The following is a 16,546-nucleotide window of genomic DNA, read 5'->3' as shown; positions in this document are numbered from 1 at the left end:
GAAGCAGGGGAGAGGGAGCAGCCCACGCTTCGCCTCACGGGGCCCGGGGAGCTTTGCAGAGACAGCAGCGGCTGCCACGGGTCTGAGTGTGGTCTGAGTGGCACGGGGCTGCCGTGGCACAGGGCTCACACCTGGTGCTGGCAGGGTCCGAGAGGCCCGGTGGTGGAGCAAGGAGCCTGGTAATCTGCGGCCAGCCCCGGCTCGTTCGAACCCAGGCAGGGATGTGGGGGACAGTCGATTAGCACCCGTGGCACGTCTGCATTGAGTCCAGGGACTCAGCTGGGAGGAGGCAGTGCTGCCCAGTGGGTGCAGCAAGGCACGGCCCACCCACGAGGGGGGAGAGGAGGCAGGGTTGCCCTGATGAGACGAGACCACCTGAGGCAGGGTCTGACCGTGCAGACCCCCTGCCCAAACCATCCCCCCCCAAGCCTGGCTGGGCTAGCAGGGGGCTGCGGGTCAGGCCTGGGGGGGTCCGTCCTGCTGGGCCAGGGGCAGGAATGGGGGAGCTGGGAGGGGTGCTGACTGGCTGTGGGTCGGGGTACCGCCGCAGGGGGGCTGTGGGCCCGGACTTGGCCTGGCAGCCCCCTTGCCCCGGCTGTTGAGAGGCACAGAGCCCTATACAGTGCCCCCCGCCCCCGTCGTACACGTACACACGTGTGCCCACACATTCCTGCGCACGCCTGGGGCTGAGCTAATGGGCCGTGCTAATTGTGCAAGGAAAGCGGTGGAGCGGGAGAAGCAGAGGCTGCGTCTGGGGGCTGGCAGAGCCCACGAGAGGCCGAGACCATCCCAGGGGCACGAGGAGGGTCCTGGTAGCAAGGCCCAGACCAGGAAAGTGGGGCAAAAGGTTTGTTGCTGGGAGAAGGGAGCATTTTACCTCCGTTTCCTTAAGCTCCCACAGCAGGCAGGAACATTGGCATCCCTGGGCTACAGGCGGGGAAACTGAGGCACAGGGTGAGCTCATGAGACCACCCTGAGTGGCAGGAGTCCTGGGTTTCTTGCCTCAGGTGTCTTTGGCCCCCAGGTCTCAGTGGGCATTCAAGCAGCCTGGCCCGTGCTTCTTGCCCTCCATGTGCCGGAGTCAGGTGTGCACGGACCTGCCGGCCCCAGGAGACGTTGCAGCACGCTGGGCACCATCCTGCCCCGCTACTGGGGGCACAGGTGGTGCGGGGCATTTCTCAGTGACTGCATGGGCTGTGGCATCAGGTCAGGCTCAGGCGGAGGGCAGCTCCGAGCCCCCAAACTCTTCGTCATGGAGAGATGGGCATCACCGGGGCACAGCAGGAGATGCTGGCACGGCTGCCTCCTCACAGTGACAATCTGGCTGCTTAATCTCTAAATTAGCCCTGGCACCAATTTATTTATTGATCCCCACCCCCCCCGTGCAGCATCTGCGTCAGTGACCAGTGTGTCTGCTACAGGGGGCCACCCAGCCCCCCAGAAACGCCTCCCCAGCCCAATCTGGGGTCTTACTGGGGGGGTCTGTGGACGGTGGCCAGCCCAGCCCTGCCTGGCCGTGGGTTTGGAAACGAGGGCTCCCTGTCCGTGTCCCCCCCCCACCCACTACCAGGCAAAGGGAGGGCTGGCACCCGTATGCCAGGTCGGCGCAGCCATCTTCCCAGGGCTCCCTTCCCCCTCCTGCGTTTGGATGGCGGAGAGGCCTGGGAGCCGGCGTGGGGAGGGGGAGCTGGCGCCGGGAGCATGAGCAGTGCAGGGATGCTTTCCCAGCCAGCCCAGGATGCTGCTGGCTAGCCAGCATCTCTCCTCCCCTTGCAGGCAGGGGCTGGGCACGGTGACGCTGCGGCCTGGTCTTGCACCTGCCTGGAGACGGGGCCGCTAGCTGCAGCCTCTGCGGCTCTCCACCTGCATCCTGCCAGGGCAGGGGGATCTCCGGGCCTGGCATCGCTCTGGGTTGCAGGGGGAGGCCTCCCCGGAGAGGGATGCTCCTGCATCCCTGCAGGGATCTGGCTGCCAGAGGGACAGCAAGCTGCTGAGGCAGGACCACAACGCCCGGGCCGGGGGGGCCGGCGCCCTTGGGCCTGGGTCACCTTCACCGGTCCTTGCCTCCGGCACTGCAGCAACTTTCTGCCATGTGACCGCGGAGCCTGGATCCATCTCTGCTCCATCCCTGGCGCTGGCCCCGCAGCCATGGGGGAGAAGTCGGACTACCAGCGCTTGGGCAGCGCCGAGGAGGACGACGAGGCCTTGAGCGCCCGCCCCGCCACCTTCCCGGAGGGCGCCGGGCGCAGGTCCCCACGGCTGCTCAATGGGAACTCTGGGCCTCCGCGGCAGGAGATGCCACCGGGCGTCCAGGCAGCGCCGGGCCAGAGGGTCAGTACAGCGGGGCCACGCGGGTGCTGGGTACCAACTGGGCTTGTTCGTGGCTGCTTGGGGTCCCCCGTCCCATTGCGTCTTAATCGCAGCAGCGCCCTGGGGGTGTTGTGGGGTGGGCGGTGGTACACACGTCTAAAAGGTGCCTGTCACCCTCAGTGGCAGCTCTTGTAGGCCTGGAGCAGAGCAGGGCAGGGCATGATGCCCCGGCCCCCCCAGGCCTTGGCCTGCCTGCACTGGGCTGTATTGCAGGGGTGGAAAGCATCGCTCTCCTGGGAGCACAGCCACATGGGAGGGCCGGGAAGACGAGACATGCATGCTCAGCTGCATGGTCCATGCTGTTTTATAGCAGGGAAACTGAGGCACGGCACGGGGAGGTGGCTGTGCTGAGGCCATGAATGAGCCCATGGCAGGGCGGTGCAAAGCACTGCAGATCCCAGCTCTTAGGCCTTCTAGGAACGGCTTGAGAAGTGGACATGCAGCTCCCAGGTGACTCTGCCAGCAAGCGCTGCACAGACCTGGGAGACCTGCCTGCCTGCCTCTCGCCCACAGAGATCGGGCCGTGCCCAGCAGTCGGGGCTTGGCACTGAGCAGCATGATTCACTGGGAGGAGGCTGGGGGCTGGAGGAGCAGTGGCCTTGGCAGGGGGACATGGGGCTGAGATAGCAGGGGTTTGCAGCAGTGGCAAGGCAGGGAGGGGCTGGCAGGGCCGGGCATGGGCAGTCAGAGGCTGGAGGAAGGCAGGCACTTAGGGGTGAGGGGCAGGGGCCAGGCGTGATGGAGAGGGTGACAAGGTGAGCTGGCAGAGCTGTGCATAGACAGCCCCGGGGCAGGGCCTGGCATCACTGTCCCCTTGTGGGCAGCAGGCCAAGCTCAGGCCTGACCCCTGACCCCAAGGGGAGCAGGGCCGTGGCGGGTTGGGGTGGGGCACTGCAGACCCCTGGTACTGAAACCGCCCCAACTCCATGGGCAAGCCCCCCTGTAGTGACCCCACGGGTGGAGGGGCATGCAGGGTGTCCCTGAGGGGCCAGGTATATGCAGGGCACGCTTCGGGCAGGCGGCTGCCCTGCAAGACCCCTTGGCTTATGCATCCAGCTATGGCCCAAACTGGGCTGAATCATGCTAGAAAGCATCATGGGTTGGGCAGGTTTCCATGCAGACAGATCCTGGCGATACCCCCCCATCTGTGCTAGGCCAGAGGTAAGGGATGCCTGGGCATGGGACTCTGCTGGCAGGCAGGCACCAGGGCCCCGGGGCAGGGATCGGGGCTTCCCAACGGGACATCTCCATCTTTCGGTGACCACAGTCTTTCCATGGGGCTCCCCTCGCAGCACCCCATGCCCAGGTGGATAGAATGGGGAAACTGAGGCTGATCCCTGCACCCACAAGGGCATCACTAGGGGCTCATCAGATTCGAACCCTGTCCCCACTGCGCCTTTGGGAAGAAACCTCCCGGCTGCACGGAGGGGAGAGAACAGCCCTGCCCCCCCATGCTGAGTGCGGTGGACTGCCTGCTCCCAAGAGGGGGAAACTGAGGCACGGAGGGGCTGCATGGCTGGACGTAGCTTATGCAACATGCATGCTCCAGCAGTCCCTGTGGCCTTGTCTGGCCAAGTGGAGGTGGGGTGGGGGATTGGGAAGGCATTTTACCCCAGGGGCAGATCCGCATGGGCTGCGGGGGTTTTGCCTTCCTCTGCAGCAAGGAATGTGGCTCTGGGCGTCTTCGGCAACGAGCCTCGTAGTTGCGTGGCAGGCTTGACCGCACAGTTCTAGGGACGGGTCGGACACGGACGTGCCTGGGCTGCTTTGGACGGGGCCGATCCTGCCTCTGGCGGGGGCCTGCACTAGCTCTCACCCTCCGATGTACCCGGCTTTGCTGCGACTCCTCCGTGTCTTTCCTGGCACGCCCTGAGCTGGCTCGGGAGCTGTCCTCTGCATATGCAGGCACCCGGCGATGCAGGGGGACCTTCTCCCCTTTGGGTGTGGGCATCAGCCCCTCAAGCAGCCTCCAGCCCTGCCGCGCTCTCATGGAGGATGCCCTGTGCCGCGCTGCCCTCGCTCAGCTCCCTGCATGGCAGAGTCTGGCAGCGCCCTGTGCCTGGCAGCTGTGCCAGCCCCTCCTCGCGCCTCGGCTGTGCCCGGCATGTCAATGAGACGCCGGCAGCTGCAGCCCCTAATTGGGGAAGCAGGACACACCTGCGCTTGGCCCGCCGCCCGCTCCACTTCCTTTCCCACTGCCCTGGACAGACAGGCCCTGTCTCTTATGGAGCCCAATCCTGCCCGGGGCTGTGCAGGCTTGAATCCCATCACAAGCTGTTGCAGGGACGCTCTGTGCACCGCCATGTCCCTTCTCTGCCCGCCTGGCTGAGCGTGGCAGCCCCAGATGTCTCGGTACATGACCTTTGGTGCCGGGGGGCTGTCGTGCCTCCCCGTTGCCTGGCCGTGGGTGGCTGGAGGGTGCCTGGGGAGAAGGGAAATCCATAACCTGGGGCACGACTGCCCCTGTGTTTGGAGCACACGCACGTGTAACCAGCTGCTGTGCGTGGCCTCCATGGGGGGGTGGGGAGGGAGGCTCTCCGCCAGCCATCACGTGGATGCCACGACCTGAGCGTGATGGGCTGCCTGAGTTTGCAGAGAGCCTGGGCCTTACCCTGTCCAGCTCCAGGTGGTGGAGGGGGCACTTTAACCCTTTCATTGCTTACCAAGGTGGGCAAGAAAGCATCTGTGCATGGCAGGGCATACAAAAGGGGGGCACAGGAGATGCATGCATTGAGGTCACCAGAGGGCAACGGTGCCCTGTGTTTTAAGGGGGGTTTAACCCTGCTAGGCTCCTTATTTAGGGAAGGGACATCCGGGCCAGGCAGCCCGGCACAGGGGCCTCTTGGCCTCGGCTGGTTTTGCAAGCAGGGGTCCCAAGGGGGCTGTGAGGAGGAGGAGGGCAGGTCAGGCCGGGGTCTGGCCGCCTCCGGCCGCCCGCGGTCTCCTCTCTCTCACGCCACGAGCAGCCTCCATGGAGCTCCGGGGCCGCGCGTTTGTCCAGCTGTTCTCCCCGGGGACCCGCCGGGACCCGGTGCTAGACAAGGAAGCAGTGTTCGGGAGCCAGCCCTGCTCCTGCCAGGCCTCCGCCGCTCTCCCTGCTTGGCACGGGGACAGCCCTGTGCTTTGGGACGCCCCAGGGAGCCGCGGGGGTGCAGGGGAAGCGCGCAGCCCTGTCCCCGCCAGCCCGGGCCAGCTGTCAGGTGCACTGCACAGGAAGCGCTATGTGGAGCTGCGGCGTGCGGCCAAGAGCTGGGGAGACGCGTGAGCCCCTTGGCGCGGCCGCGGGGTGCCCGTGGGGAAGCAGACGGTGCAAGGAATAGCCCCGGTCCAGCTGGCCGGGGGTGGAGATGGGGCCCCTGGGCCCTGCGTGTTCGTGAGATCTTGGCGATGCCTCCAGTTGTGGTGTGGGAAGGGGCCAGGCCTTGGTAAGAGAGGCTGCCCCCGGCTCCCCGAGCTCAGCATTGCTCTGTCACTTGGAGCCGGCGTTTTACCCCCAGCCACCGAGGGGGAAGGGCTGTTGGCCCCCACAGCCTGCCCCGCTTGCTGCTGGGATATGCCTGGCTCTGAGCAAGCCCCCCAGCTCTGCTGCGGGAAAAGAGGGGTGACACAGGTGCATTGAGAAACAGGATCCTTGGCCGGTCCTGCTCTCCCTGACCCTGTGTCCTGGGGAATCGGCTCCGGGGCTGCCACAGGTCACATCTGCCCGTGAGCGAGCGTGCAGGCATGGCCACCTCAGGGCTTTGGGCACATGCCCTGTGTTAAGCAGGGGGAGAAGACCTCCCTGAGGCCTCGGGGGACATGGGCATTCCCACCTGCCTGCCCTGCCTCCAGCCGCTGCAGGTAGCGGGACTGCCCCTGGGGTCCAGGGCCTTTCAGTGCCGCGTGGGGCTGGGGCTGGCCACGGGACTCGCGTCAGTCCTTGCTGGGCTCCGAGGCTGTGCAGCGTGAACGCGGGTGACGTTTTGCAGGTAGAGACGGCCATGCTGATGGGACACTGCTTGTGCTTCGCGCATGCCCATCCCCAGGGCGTCTGGGCTTGGAGGAGCCACATGCTTTGTATACAGAGGGATTCCCCGTGACCTGCCCATTGCAGACTCGGGCTTTTCTAGAGGGACGGTTGCAGACCCAGCCCGGTTGCAGACGACTCCCAGGCCCCGGAGCTCGAGCCGAGATAGCCGGGCCTTGCGGCGCGGCCACGGCAAACTGGAACCGTCCCCCGGGAGCGCTCGGTCTGCAGCTCGGATATCCAGGTCACCGGGCTGGGCTATGCCCCCCGTCCCTCCCTTCCCCCTCCCGGTGCAAACGAACCGAGGGCAGCAACGCGATCTCCGTGCGCGTGTGCGCGGGGCGGTGGGGAGCCCGGGTGGAGAACGGGGTGCCGAGGAGCGCGTGAGAGAGGCCAGGAGAGCGGAGGAGACTGAGGAGCTGTTTGAAATCCCAAGCAAGAGGCCCACAGGAAACAGACTCTCCAGCCCGCAGTTAAATCTGACCTCTTGGCTGCCGATCAAAAAGCGTTCCCTGCGAATACCATAGCGTCTCTGTTCCAGCCAGGCGGGCGGACGCGGGAGTGAGGGGTGGGAGCAACTCGCCGCGGCCTGCAGGCACGGGAGGGGGGCCGGGGGCCGCCGACAAACACGCAGTGCCCACGCCACGGAGCTGGGAGCAGCGGTGCCGAGCCACGGGCACCCTTCGTCCCGCGCCCCCCGCCTCCACGGGATCTGTTGCGAAAGCGGAGGCTCGGGAAGGGGGACGATGCCTGGGGCCCCGGCTTCGGCGTGATGCCAGGCTCCCGCCCGCTCACGCAGCCCCGCGCCAGCTCCTGATCCTGGGGACGGCCCCCCCCGGCCTGGGTTTTATGGAGGAGCTGTGCCCGTGTCCCCAGGGCCCCGGCAGAAGCGACCACGCAGGCTGCCAGCCCTCCCGGTGCGGCGTGGTGGCAGCGCGGCAGCCGGAGCGCCGCAGAGTGCCTGCCGGCGGGAACCAGCTGCAATGACCCGGGTGCAGCGTCCTGCTCTCTCCCTCTCTGGGTCCATCTAAGAGACTTCGGCGTCCGGCTCTGGGCTGACCCACGGGAGCGGATCCTGCGCCTCGGCCAGGCTCGGGGGCGGCCGACGGGGTCGGGGCAGCCCCAGCCCCGCCTGGAGCTCGCTCACGCTGGAGGAACCGGTGCTGCTGCGAACCGGGACAGCCGTGTGATGCGTGCAGGAGTCTTGCCAAGGGCCCTGGTCTCCTGCCCCGCTTCCCCTCCTGCACTTACCCCGGCGGGGCCAGGACTAGAGCGCCCAGGACTTACTCTCAGCCTGTGCCCAGAGAGCTGGCAGCGCCCGGCCGGCAGGAGCAGAGATGCATCGCTTCGAGGCCCTGCGCCGCTCCCTGCCCTTCCTGGCCCACTTCCGCGTCTACCGTGTAAGTCCCTTTGCCTCGGTCTCCGCCTGCGTTGCCACGGGGGAGCTCCTTCCCCAGGGGGGGCATGCTGCTGGGCTTGTGGGGTGCGTGGGTTTCATGGCATGTCGAGGACAGCACTGCAGCCTTCCCCCCATGCCCCTGCTCCAGGCTCCCCTCCGTACTCTCCCCTTCGTTGCCGGATGCTCCCTGACCTATGGGTCCCTCGCCCTGCAGCGAGGACGGGGTCCCCATGTCTGGCTTCCCGACTCACGTCTCCAGCATGCCCCCTGCCCCGCGGGGGTCACCAGGGGCCTGTCTCCGGGCCCCAGGCACTGCCGCACCCACCGTATTTTTAGACCGGACTCCGCCGCCCAGGGAATTTTAGTGGTCGTGCTGTGGCTCGGAGCGGCTGTAACCCAAGAATCCCCTCCCGTCCCCCGGGCTGGGGGTCTGTGGAGAGAGGCACAGCAGTGGGATAGTATTCGGGGGGCTGCAAATGGCCAGGCAGGACACAGCTAGAGATGGGGTGCAGCAGACAGAGGCGGGGTGTCCCTAGGAGCAAGCCACAGTGCCGGGACCTGGAGGGCCAGCTTCAGAGCAAACAGCGTCCGTCTCCCGTCCGTGCACCGTTATTCACAGTAGCTGCCCTGGCCCCGCTGCGCTAGGTGCTGTACAAGCTGGTGCCTTTCCGAGGAGGCTGGCAGCTGAGGGGCATGCTGGCAGAGGTGCCGTGGTAGAGGATCACTCCCAAGAGCGGCACAGAGCACCGTGCAAGGGGGACCCCAGGGTGATGCAGATGTGTAACTGGGACGTGTGGGCTGCAGGACATTGGCATGCACGTGAGACCCGTCGGGGACGAGCCGTGGGCGACGTGGCCGTCCCCTCGGAGCCCTCACCCAGGCGAGGGGCCTCTGGGCCTGGCTCAGCCCCTCGTGGGCAACGCCAGCCTTTGCAACCCTGCAGATCCTGGCACGGACCCGCTCCTGGGAAGGTCAATGGAGACCCACGCACTAGGGCTGCTGGTGGACAGCAGCCCCCGTGGCATGGGGAAGGACAGACAGTTGCCCAGGAGCAGGCACCCAGCCCTGTCCTCAAGGAGAGAGGTGCACACATATGTACACACGTGTGTGCATGCGGGCAAGCCCGGCAGGGGAGGGGAGTCCGGGCTGGGGAGAGTGGAGCCAGCCCGGCTTTCCCCAGCCTCCACACCAAACATGGTCATGGGAAACAGGTCCTCCTGCACTTGGCCGTGACGCCGGGCAGTGGTGGTGCCAGGGGGCACAAAGCGCTGGTGGGCGGCAGGGCGGGCGGCGCTCCAGCCAGCTGCATCCAGCACAGCTGCGCCCGCCCCCAGAGCCAGGCTCCCCACAGCCGTGGCGCTGGAGGGGTTGCGACAGCTGAGATGGGACCCTCCTGATGCCCTGCCCTCTCCTGGCATCCCTGGCACTGGCATGGGGAGGGAGCTGGGCTGGTCAGGGGCCAATGCACCCAGTGGCTGGCTGGAAATGGTGCCCTTGCTTCATGCCTAACCTGGCAGGGAATGTGGCTGCTGGTTTGCCCCAGGTGCCCCCCAGGCTGGCACTTGGGCTGCTGCAGTGGGCTGCCGGGAACTGCCCGCTCCATCCCATGCGCCCCTTGGGGGCTCTTCAAGCTGCCAGTGCCGCCTGGAGGAGAAGCCCATAGGGGCAGCGTGTTTCCCGGGCTCCTCATGGCTCTCTGTCCACTGCACAGGGTAGAAACATCGTGCTCTCCAAGCCCCGGGCCAGTCCGGCTCGCATGATGCTCCAGCACTAACGAGAGCAGTTTGCGTCTCTGTGCCGCTCCCCGTGGCCCCGGAGACATGCGGGTCCTTGCCGCAGAAGGATGCAGCAGCGGGTCACATTGTCCCAGTGATTGTGGCAGCGCCCTGTGGGCACAGGCCTGGGGGGTGACAGGATGCTGCAGGGCTAGAGAGGCAGAGAGCTCCCGGCTCAGCAGAGCCATGCATGGTGCAGGGAGATGTGGTGCGTTGGCAAAGCCATGGAGACCAGTGCAGCCTGTAGTGCACCCCATATGCAGCTGGAGGCCAGTGGGGACCAGGGCAGGGGATGCACGGGGTGCCCAGGTGGCAGCTAGCACCAGCCTTGGAGATGGAGGGGAGGGACAACCTCCTGCGAATGGCGGTGGGGGCACTAGGGTGTCGCACCTTGCCCCAGGGTGCTGGGCCCATCACACGTGCCAGCTCCATCTCCCCCAAGAGCAAATGGGACAGCTCTGCCCAGGGCCCTGCTACGGCACCAGGGGGTCCATGCCAAGTGGAATTGGGGCTCCCCGATGGCCTCACTCAGCCTGCAAGTGCCTTCTCCCTGCAGCCTGTCCCCATCCCAGCCCCCTGGGCTTGCCATGGGGGTCTCTGAATGGGCTGGTGACCCCCAACCCCAGGGCTTAGGCTTGTAGGGGTGCGAGTGGGCTGCTGCCCATCATCTTCCCTCATACGGGAAGCACGGGGTGAGTGCTCCTTGGCTGCCGTGGGCACTGTGGGCTGTCTCCGGGCGCTGTGAACAGTACGGGGTCTATGTGCCCTGCTCACCCCGCGCTGTTCCCCCACAGAAGCTGAGCTGCAGCATGCAGGCGGACGAGGGCACGGACTGGCTCCTGGAGCTGCTGACGGAGGTGCAGCTGCAGCAGTACTTCCTTCGCATCCGGGACGACCTCAACGTCACCCGCCTCTCACACTTCGAGTATGTCAAGAATGAGGACCTGGAGAAGATCGGCATGGGGCGCCCGGGTGCGTATGGCCACGGCCCTGACCCCGCGCTCCTTGCCCTCTCTCCTTCCCTTCTGTCCCCCATCACGTTGTTGGGGGTCTTGCCCAGGCTGCTGGGCCCGGGCAAGCTCCAGCTTGCAGCCCACAGGGCTTGGTACGCCAGGCCAATGCTCCCTTGACAGGCTGCAGGGCCTCTGCCCTGGCTTGCGTTTCCCTCCTGGCAGAAAGCCTCGGGGTGGGGTGGGCCGGGGCACCAGCTCGCCCTGGGCCCATGGGTGACGGCATTTGTCTCCACAGGCCAACGACGGCTGTGGGAGGCCGTGAAGAGGAGGAAAGCCATGTGCAAGCGCAAGTCGTGGATGAGCAAGGTAGAGCAGGCAGGGCCCCCATGGGACGGGGGCACAGGGCTAGAAGCGGGTGAGGGCAGCCCTGACCCGAGTGCCCGGCTCGGGTGTGAATTGAAAGAGATGGGGAAACTGAGGCACGGGGCCTGTTCATCCATGGCCATAGCGGGAGATAGAATGGGCACGGCGTGGATCCTGGATCCCAGCCCAGTGCTCGGCCTCTCCACCCAGGCTCTGGCTCATCCCAGCCACGTGCCTTACAAAGGGATCAGGAGGAGCCAGTCCAGGGGGCATGGCCCCAGGCGGGCCTCAGCCACGTCCCTGACACCAAGTGTTGGCTGGGGGGACAGGGGGACACTTCCACAGCGCTGTCCACAAGAGCTGCCATTAAAGCAGTGGCTCTGGGCACCCCATCCCAACCCTGCCAGTCCCAGCTCCTGCTGCACCCCATTGCTGGCCCGGGAGCTTGGCCCCGAAGGGGCTCTGTCCTCCCCCAGCCACACGGGACTTCGGCTGCTGTCGCTCCTGCCTCTTGGGTGGCCCAAACCGTGGTCAGGTGTTTGTGGGCACGAGGGATGCTGGGGGTGACTTAGCAGGCGCAGCACTGGGTTAGATGCAGACGGTTGAGTGCCTGGGGGCCGCAGGGCGATGCTTGGGGTCCTCGTCATGGTGCCGGTGGGTGACGGCAGCTGCTGGTGATGTGCGGGCTGGGTGGGCAGGCGGGAGGGTCCCTGCCAGTGCTCCCCATGGCAGTGCCCGATCATCCCTGAGGATTCGGGGCGGTGGGTGCTCAGCTGTCTGGGCAGCGCTGCTTGAGACGGTCAGTCAGGCAGTTCATTCTGCCCGGTGAGGTGAGTCTGACTGTTTCCAGGGAGCTAATGAAGTGCTAATTAGGTGCTGGGGGCAGGGCTGGCTCCAGGCTTGAGCGTGAGTGTGAACCTGAGCGTGCCCTCTGGTGCCAGCCTCCGAGCGGGGCTCAGAGAAGCCTGCGGAGCAGCTGGGAAGGGGCTGGAGGGCCGGGCTGAACCCCTGCCCAGCTGGGCCCTTCCCTTCCCTTCCCTTCCCAGAGCCTGTAGGTCTTGCCCTGGCTCCCGTTCCTGCCCCATTACCCCGGGAAACCCACCCTTTCCCCCCACAGAATGAGTCCACAAGACCGGGGCTCCTTGTCTGTATGGCAGCCCCCTCTGCTAGCAGCTGGGCACCCCACCCCACGTCTGGCAGCCAGGCCACGCGTGTTCCTGGCACGCTGGCCCCCAGCTCGGCCCGGATCCGGGATTGGCCCCAGCCCGTGGTGGGTGTCTCCTGTGAGTCACCTTGGCCGAGCTGCCACCAGGGCCAGGACGGGCTTTTAATAGAGCGCGACTCATCCCCACCCGGCACAAGACGTTCCCGTTTCCAGCCCGTGGCCCCAGAGCTTGCCGGCCTCCTCCTCTCCTCCCCACCGCCCCTTCTCAGCCCCCCGGGGCTGTGCGTGGATGAAGAGGCCACGGGGCACGGGCTCAGCTCTCTGGGGTAGGGCTAAGAGACGGGGACCCAGCGCAAGGGTCCAGGGCTGCTTCTTCACCTGCTATGCAGGGCGGGAAGCCAAACAGGGGTGACCCCGCTGCTGCCTTACCACGGGTGACCGTCCCCTTGGCACGGGGTGGAGCAGACACCTGGGACAGCTTTTTCAGCTGGACATCTCCAAGCTGCAGGCTGCCGTCATTTCCACCCCCCCCCCCCCCCCCCCCATTGCAGGTGGGGAAACTGAGGCACGGAGCGGGAATGTGACTTGGATCCTCGGGTTGAACCCAGGAGTCCTGGCCTCTCCATGGAGAGTCACAGGGGCTCTGCTGTCCTCTCCCATCCCTTGGGACCTGCATCCCTCCCATCAAAATGGTCTGGGGGGTGTTGTTGGAGTCCGAGGAAGGAGCCCTAGGGCCTGCCGGTGACCTGGGTGGCCTGTCCATCTGTCCATGCAGGTGTTCAGCGGGAAGCGCCCTGAGTCGGAGTTCCCCCCCCAGCCCCAAAGCACCTTCCGGAAGCCACCCACGCCACCACCACCCCCCGAGGGGACCAGCCAGCCCGCCCTGACCTGCCTCATCAGCGAGCGGGACCTGACGCTGCTCGAGAAGCTGGGCGACGGCTCCTTCGGCGTGGTGCGGCGCGGCGAGTGGTCCACGCCCTCCGGCAAGACGGTATGGGGCACGGCGGGGCAGGGCCCCTATCCCGGGTGTGGGGACTCGGCATGCCGGTCTGTCTGACTCCAGGCAGCCGCTGTGGGGTGCCCAGTGTGCACCCCCACAGCTGGCAGGCACATCTGCCTGGGGAAGCTGCCGGTCCACCCCCCACACCTGCCCTTGGGGGCTTGAAACCACCTTCCTCTTGGGTTGGGTTCACGTCCCACCCATAGCACCGCAGCCTTCGAAGCCCTCCTGGGACCAGGGGGCAGTTTGGGCACTGCACCAGAGCCTGCGTCCTTTCCCCCAGAGCTTGGCTTGGGGCCTCCAGAGGTTGCAACTGCCCCCCAGCTCTGGGAGGATCCACACCCCGGTGCCAGCTCGCTCTTCGGTACCCCCATCCCTGGGAGGGAAGGTCTTGGGGTCCCTGAGGGCAGTCATCCCCCCCCAGCACTGAAACACCCAGCAGCAGCTGCCATTTCCCTCTCAACCCTCCCTGCCCACTCCGGGGTGGTTGCCACGTTCCACCCCAGAGGCAGCCGCATCGGGGGCCGTGCCCTCTGACCGCCCCCATCCCGGCTACAGCTCAGCGTGGCCGTGAAGTGCCTCAAGACAGACGTGCTGAGCCAGCCCGAGGCGCTGGACGACTTCATCCGGGAGGTGAACGCCATGCACTCCCTGGACCACCGCAACCTGATCCGGCTCTACGGCGTCGTGCTCTCCCACCCCATGAAGATGGTGAGGCTGGGGACGGGGCATTGGGGGAGCATGGAGGGCCTGGATCTGGGGCTGAGGGAGCCTGACTCAGTCCCCCCACCCCCATGCCAGGTGACGGAGCTGGCGCCGCTGGGCTCCCTGCTGGACCGGCTGCGGAAGAACCAGGGCCACTTCCTCATCGCCACGCTGTGCCGCTATGCCGTGCAGATCGCCAAGGGCATGGCCTACCTGGAGTCCAAGCGCTTTATCCACCGTGACCTGGCTGCCCGCAACATCCTCCTGGCTGCCAATGACTTGGTCAAGATTGGCGACTTCGGACTCATGCGGGCCCTGCCCAAGAATGACGACCACTACGTTATGCAGGAGCACCGCAAGGTGCCCTTCGCCTGGTGAGAACCCCCCTGCTATCTGCCACAGTCCAGGCCTGGCATTTTCCCCCTCTGTGGAGCAGGGGCATCTCCTCAGTCCTGCCCCAGGGCACACAGGAGCTGGGCCCCCTAGTCCTGCCATCCTTGGGGCTTCTGCAGAAGGTCCTGGCACACAGGTGGGACAGGGCCAACACATGCTGCCAGTGGCATGCCAGCCAGCAACTCCCAGGCAGCGCTGCTGGCCAGAGGATACGGCTCCATGGGCCATACCTTGGGCAGCCCTGAGCAAGATAGTAATAGCCATCCATCAATGTGCCTTGTGACAAGTCAGAACGTGTCCTGAGCCATTGCACATTAAATGCTTGCTGCGATCTCAGCCTGCTCTGGACCAGGCTGGAGCCGGCTGTGCCTCCTCCAAGCCAGACACGAATCCTCACATCCACCCGTGAGGATGTGCAGCCCCCATGGCATGGGGAGCTGAGCCCAAGAGAGGGTGCCACTCTTACCCTGGATTCACGGGGTGAGCTGGGTCTCTGCTGATGGTCAGTCCAGCCCTGATACCACCCCAGAGCCAGTCCATGCAGTGCCAGGGCTGGGACCAACATCCCCGTCCTTTTTATCATGTGCAGCAATACCTGAACACGCGTTTGTACGCTGCTGCTGCAGAAAGCTGTAGCTCTGCGCCTCTACCAGGGCACTTAGCTGTGTCTTACTGCTTGGACAGGCAGGTGCTGGCCTGAGAAGTGCAGTGAATATGTCCTAAGTGTCCCCGAGCAGCTCTGTTGTGTTGGGGTGTGCAGAGCCCAGCAGGGCTGGAGGGTGCTTCTGAAGGGGTGGGGGGTGCTGCCAGCCTTAGTAACCCCGCGTGCCCTTCTCCTGGGCAGGTGTGCCCCCGAGAGCCTGAAGACACGTACCTTCTCGCACGCCAGTGATACCTGGATGTTTGGGGTGACCCTCTGGGAGATGTTCACCTACGGGCAGGAGCCCTGGATCGGCCTCAACGGCAGCCAGGTGGGCAGCAGGGCCATGGTGCCCGGGCTCCACTCAGCCGGGGCCCTGGCTCCGGGCGCAGACACGGTGCCCGTCCTGGGCTGCCAGTGCTTGGAGAACAGGACAGATTGGGGGATGGCGGCCAGGACTCCTGGGTTCTGCACCCAGCCCTGGCTGTGGGGAGAGTTCCCCCTGCCCCCGTGGACCTGAGAGTCTGGTGGCTGGGGCCCATCTCTACTGCCCATGCCAGGCCAGGCACCGTGACCCCGGTGCTGTGGGCCGCAAAGCAATGCCATGATGCCCCCGCCATGCACTCCGGCATCTGCGTCCTGCCCTGAAGCTGGTCCGTGGGGCTCAGCAGAGCCTCTCAGGGCTGCGGACGCTTGTTCTGCCACTCACAGCACCTGCCTTCTCAGACCAGTCCCCTCCCTGCCTGCCCCCGCCACCCCTATGCCCTCCCCTCTGCTGACCTTGGCATTCTCTGTCCTGCAGATCCTGCACAAGATTGACAAGGAGGGGGAGCGGCTGCCGCGGCCCGAGGACTGTCCCCAGGACATCTACAACGTCATGCTGCAGTGCTGGGCCCACAAGCCTGAGGACCGACCCACCTTCCTGGCCCTGCGTGACTTCCTGGTGGAGGTAGGTGGCAGGGGTGGCCATGGCGTGGCTGGTCCCTGGACAGCTGCACCTGTGCCCTCGCGCTTCCCAGCTCCCGAAAGGACCTGGCATTTCTCCAGTCCAACGTGACCTGGTGCCAGGGGATGATAGGGATACTAGCTTCTGGGGATGCAACCCCTTCTCCATCCAACACAGTGTTTGCTGGCCCTAGGAGGGCAGTGTGGGCTGGTGGCTGGAACCACAGGACTCCTGTGTTCTCTGCCTGCCCCTGGGAGGGCAGCGGGAGGTAATGGTTAGGGGAGGAGGGGAGCAATCCTCTCTCTTCCTGTCTCTGTGTCCTTGGGCATCATCTTATGCCCCCAGGAACTCTGTCTGGTGGGGGAGGTGGGGGCATGGTGCTTGCTAGAGCAAGGGCATGCAGGGGTTAACGTGGCTGGAACTCGTCCCATGCCCGCCGACTGCAGAGTGGGTCCCTGGAGCTCTCCTGGGGCTCTGAGCAGTCCCAGGGGTCCCAGCCCTGACCTCCAGACCCTAGCAGGGGGCCTGGGTGCAGCCCTCCCCCAGGCAGCAGCTTGGGTCTGCCCGGGGTGTAGGGCCAGGGTGCTGGGCATGGCCAGCCCTCACGGTGCCCCCTGTGCCCTGCCCCAGGCTCAGCCCACGGACATGAGGGCGCTTCAGGACTTCGAGGAACCCGACAAGCTGCACATCGAGATGAACGACGTCATCACAGTCATCGAGGGCAGGTATCGTACCGGGAGCTCCCTCCTCTCCCATCCCTCTGGGCAGACGGGCTCTGTGCCTGGGCCTGTGCCCCTGTCACTGCCCAGGTCTTTGCTTCTGCATCCTTTC

General features: G+C 66.0%; 1 protein-coding gene across 4 annotated transcripts in view; it reads left to right on the top strand.

Annotated features, from left to right (window-relative positions):
- TNK2 (tyrosine kinase non receptor 2) overlaps positions 1-16,546 on the top strand; it is a 46,461-nt gene that overhangs the window by 13,742 nt on the left and 16,173 nt on the right. For 2 of the 4 annotated variants that reach the window (XM_059731254.1, XM_019495382.2), the window contains 8 exons: positions 10,345-10,522; positions 10,799-10,869; positions 12,807-13,022; positions 13,590-13,742; positions 13,833-14,110; positions 14,974-15,100; positions 15,572-15,718; positions 16,346-16,440. In XM_059731254.1, the coding sequence (XP_059587237.1) occupies positions 10,345-10,522; positions 10,799-10,869; positions 12,807-13,022; positions 13,590-13,742; positions 13,833-14,110; positions 14,974-15,100; positions 15,572-15,718; positions 16,346-16,440 (1,265 nt within the window). Of the gene's footprint in view, positions 1-5,848; positions 7,777-10,344; positions 10,523-10,798; positions 10,870-12,806; positions 13,023-13,589; positions 13,743-13,832; positions 14,111-14,973; positions 15,101-15,571; positions 15,719-16,345; positions 16,441-16,546 lie in introns of those variants that run through there. The other 2 variants (XM_014596243.3, XM_059731255.1) reach the window with 2 other exon arrangements.

The sequence above is a fragment of the Alligator mississippiensis genome, chromosome 7 (assembly GCF_030867095.1).
Source record: "Alligator mississippiensis isolate rAllMis1 chromosome 7, rAllMis1, whole genome shotgun sequence".
In the NCBI taxonomy this organism is placed as follows: domain Eukaryota; kingdom Metazoa; phylum Chordata; order Crocodylia; family Alligatoridae; genus Alligator; species Alligator mississippiensis.
Note: the sequence above shows the minus strand (reverse complement) of the source record. Positions and strands in the feature narration are given on the sequence as shown.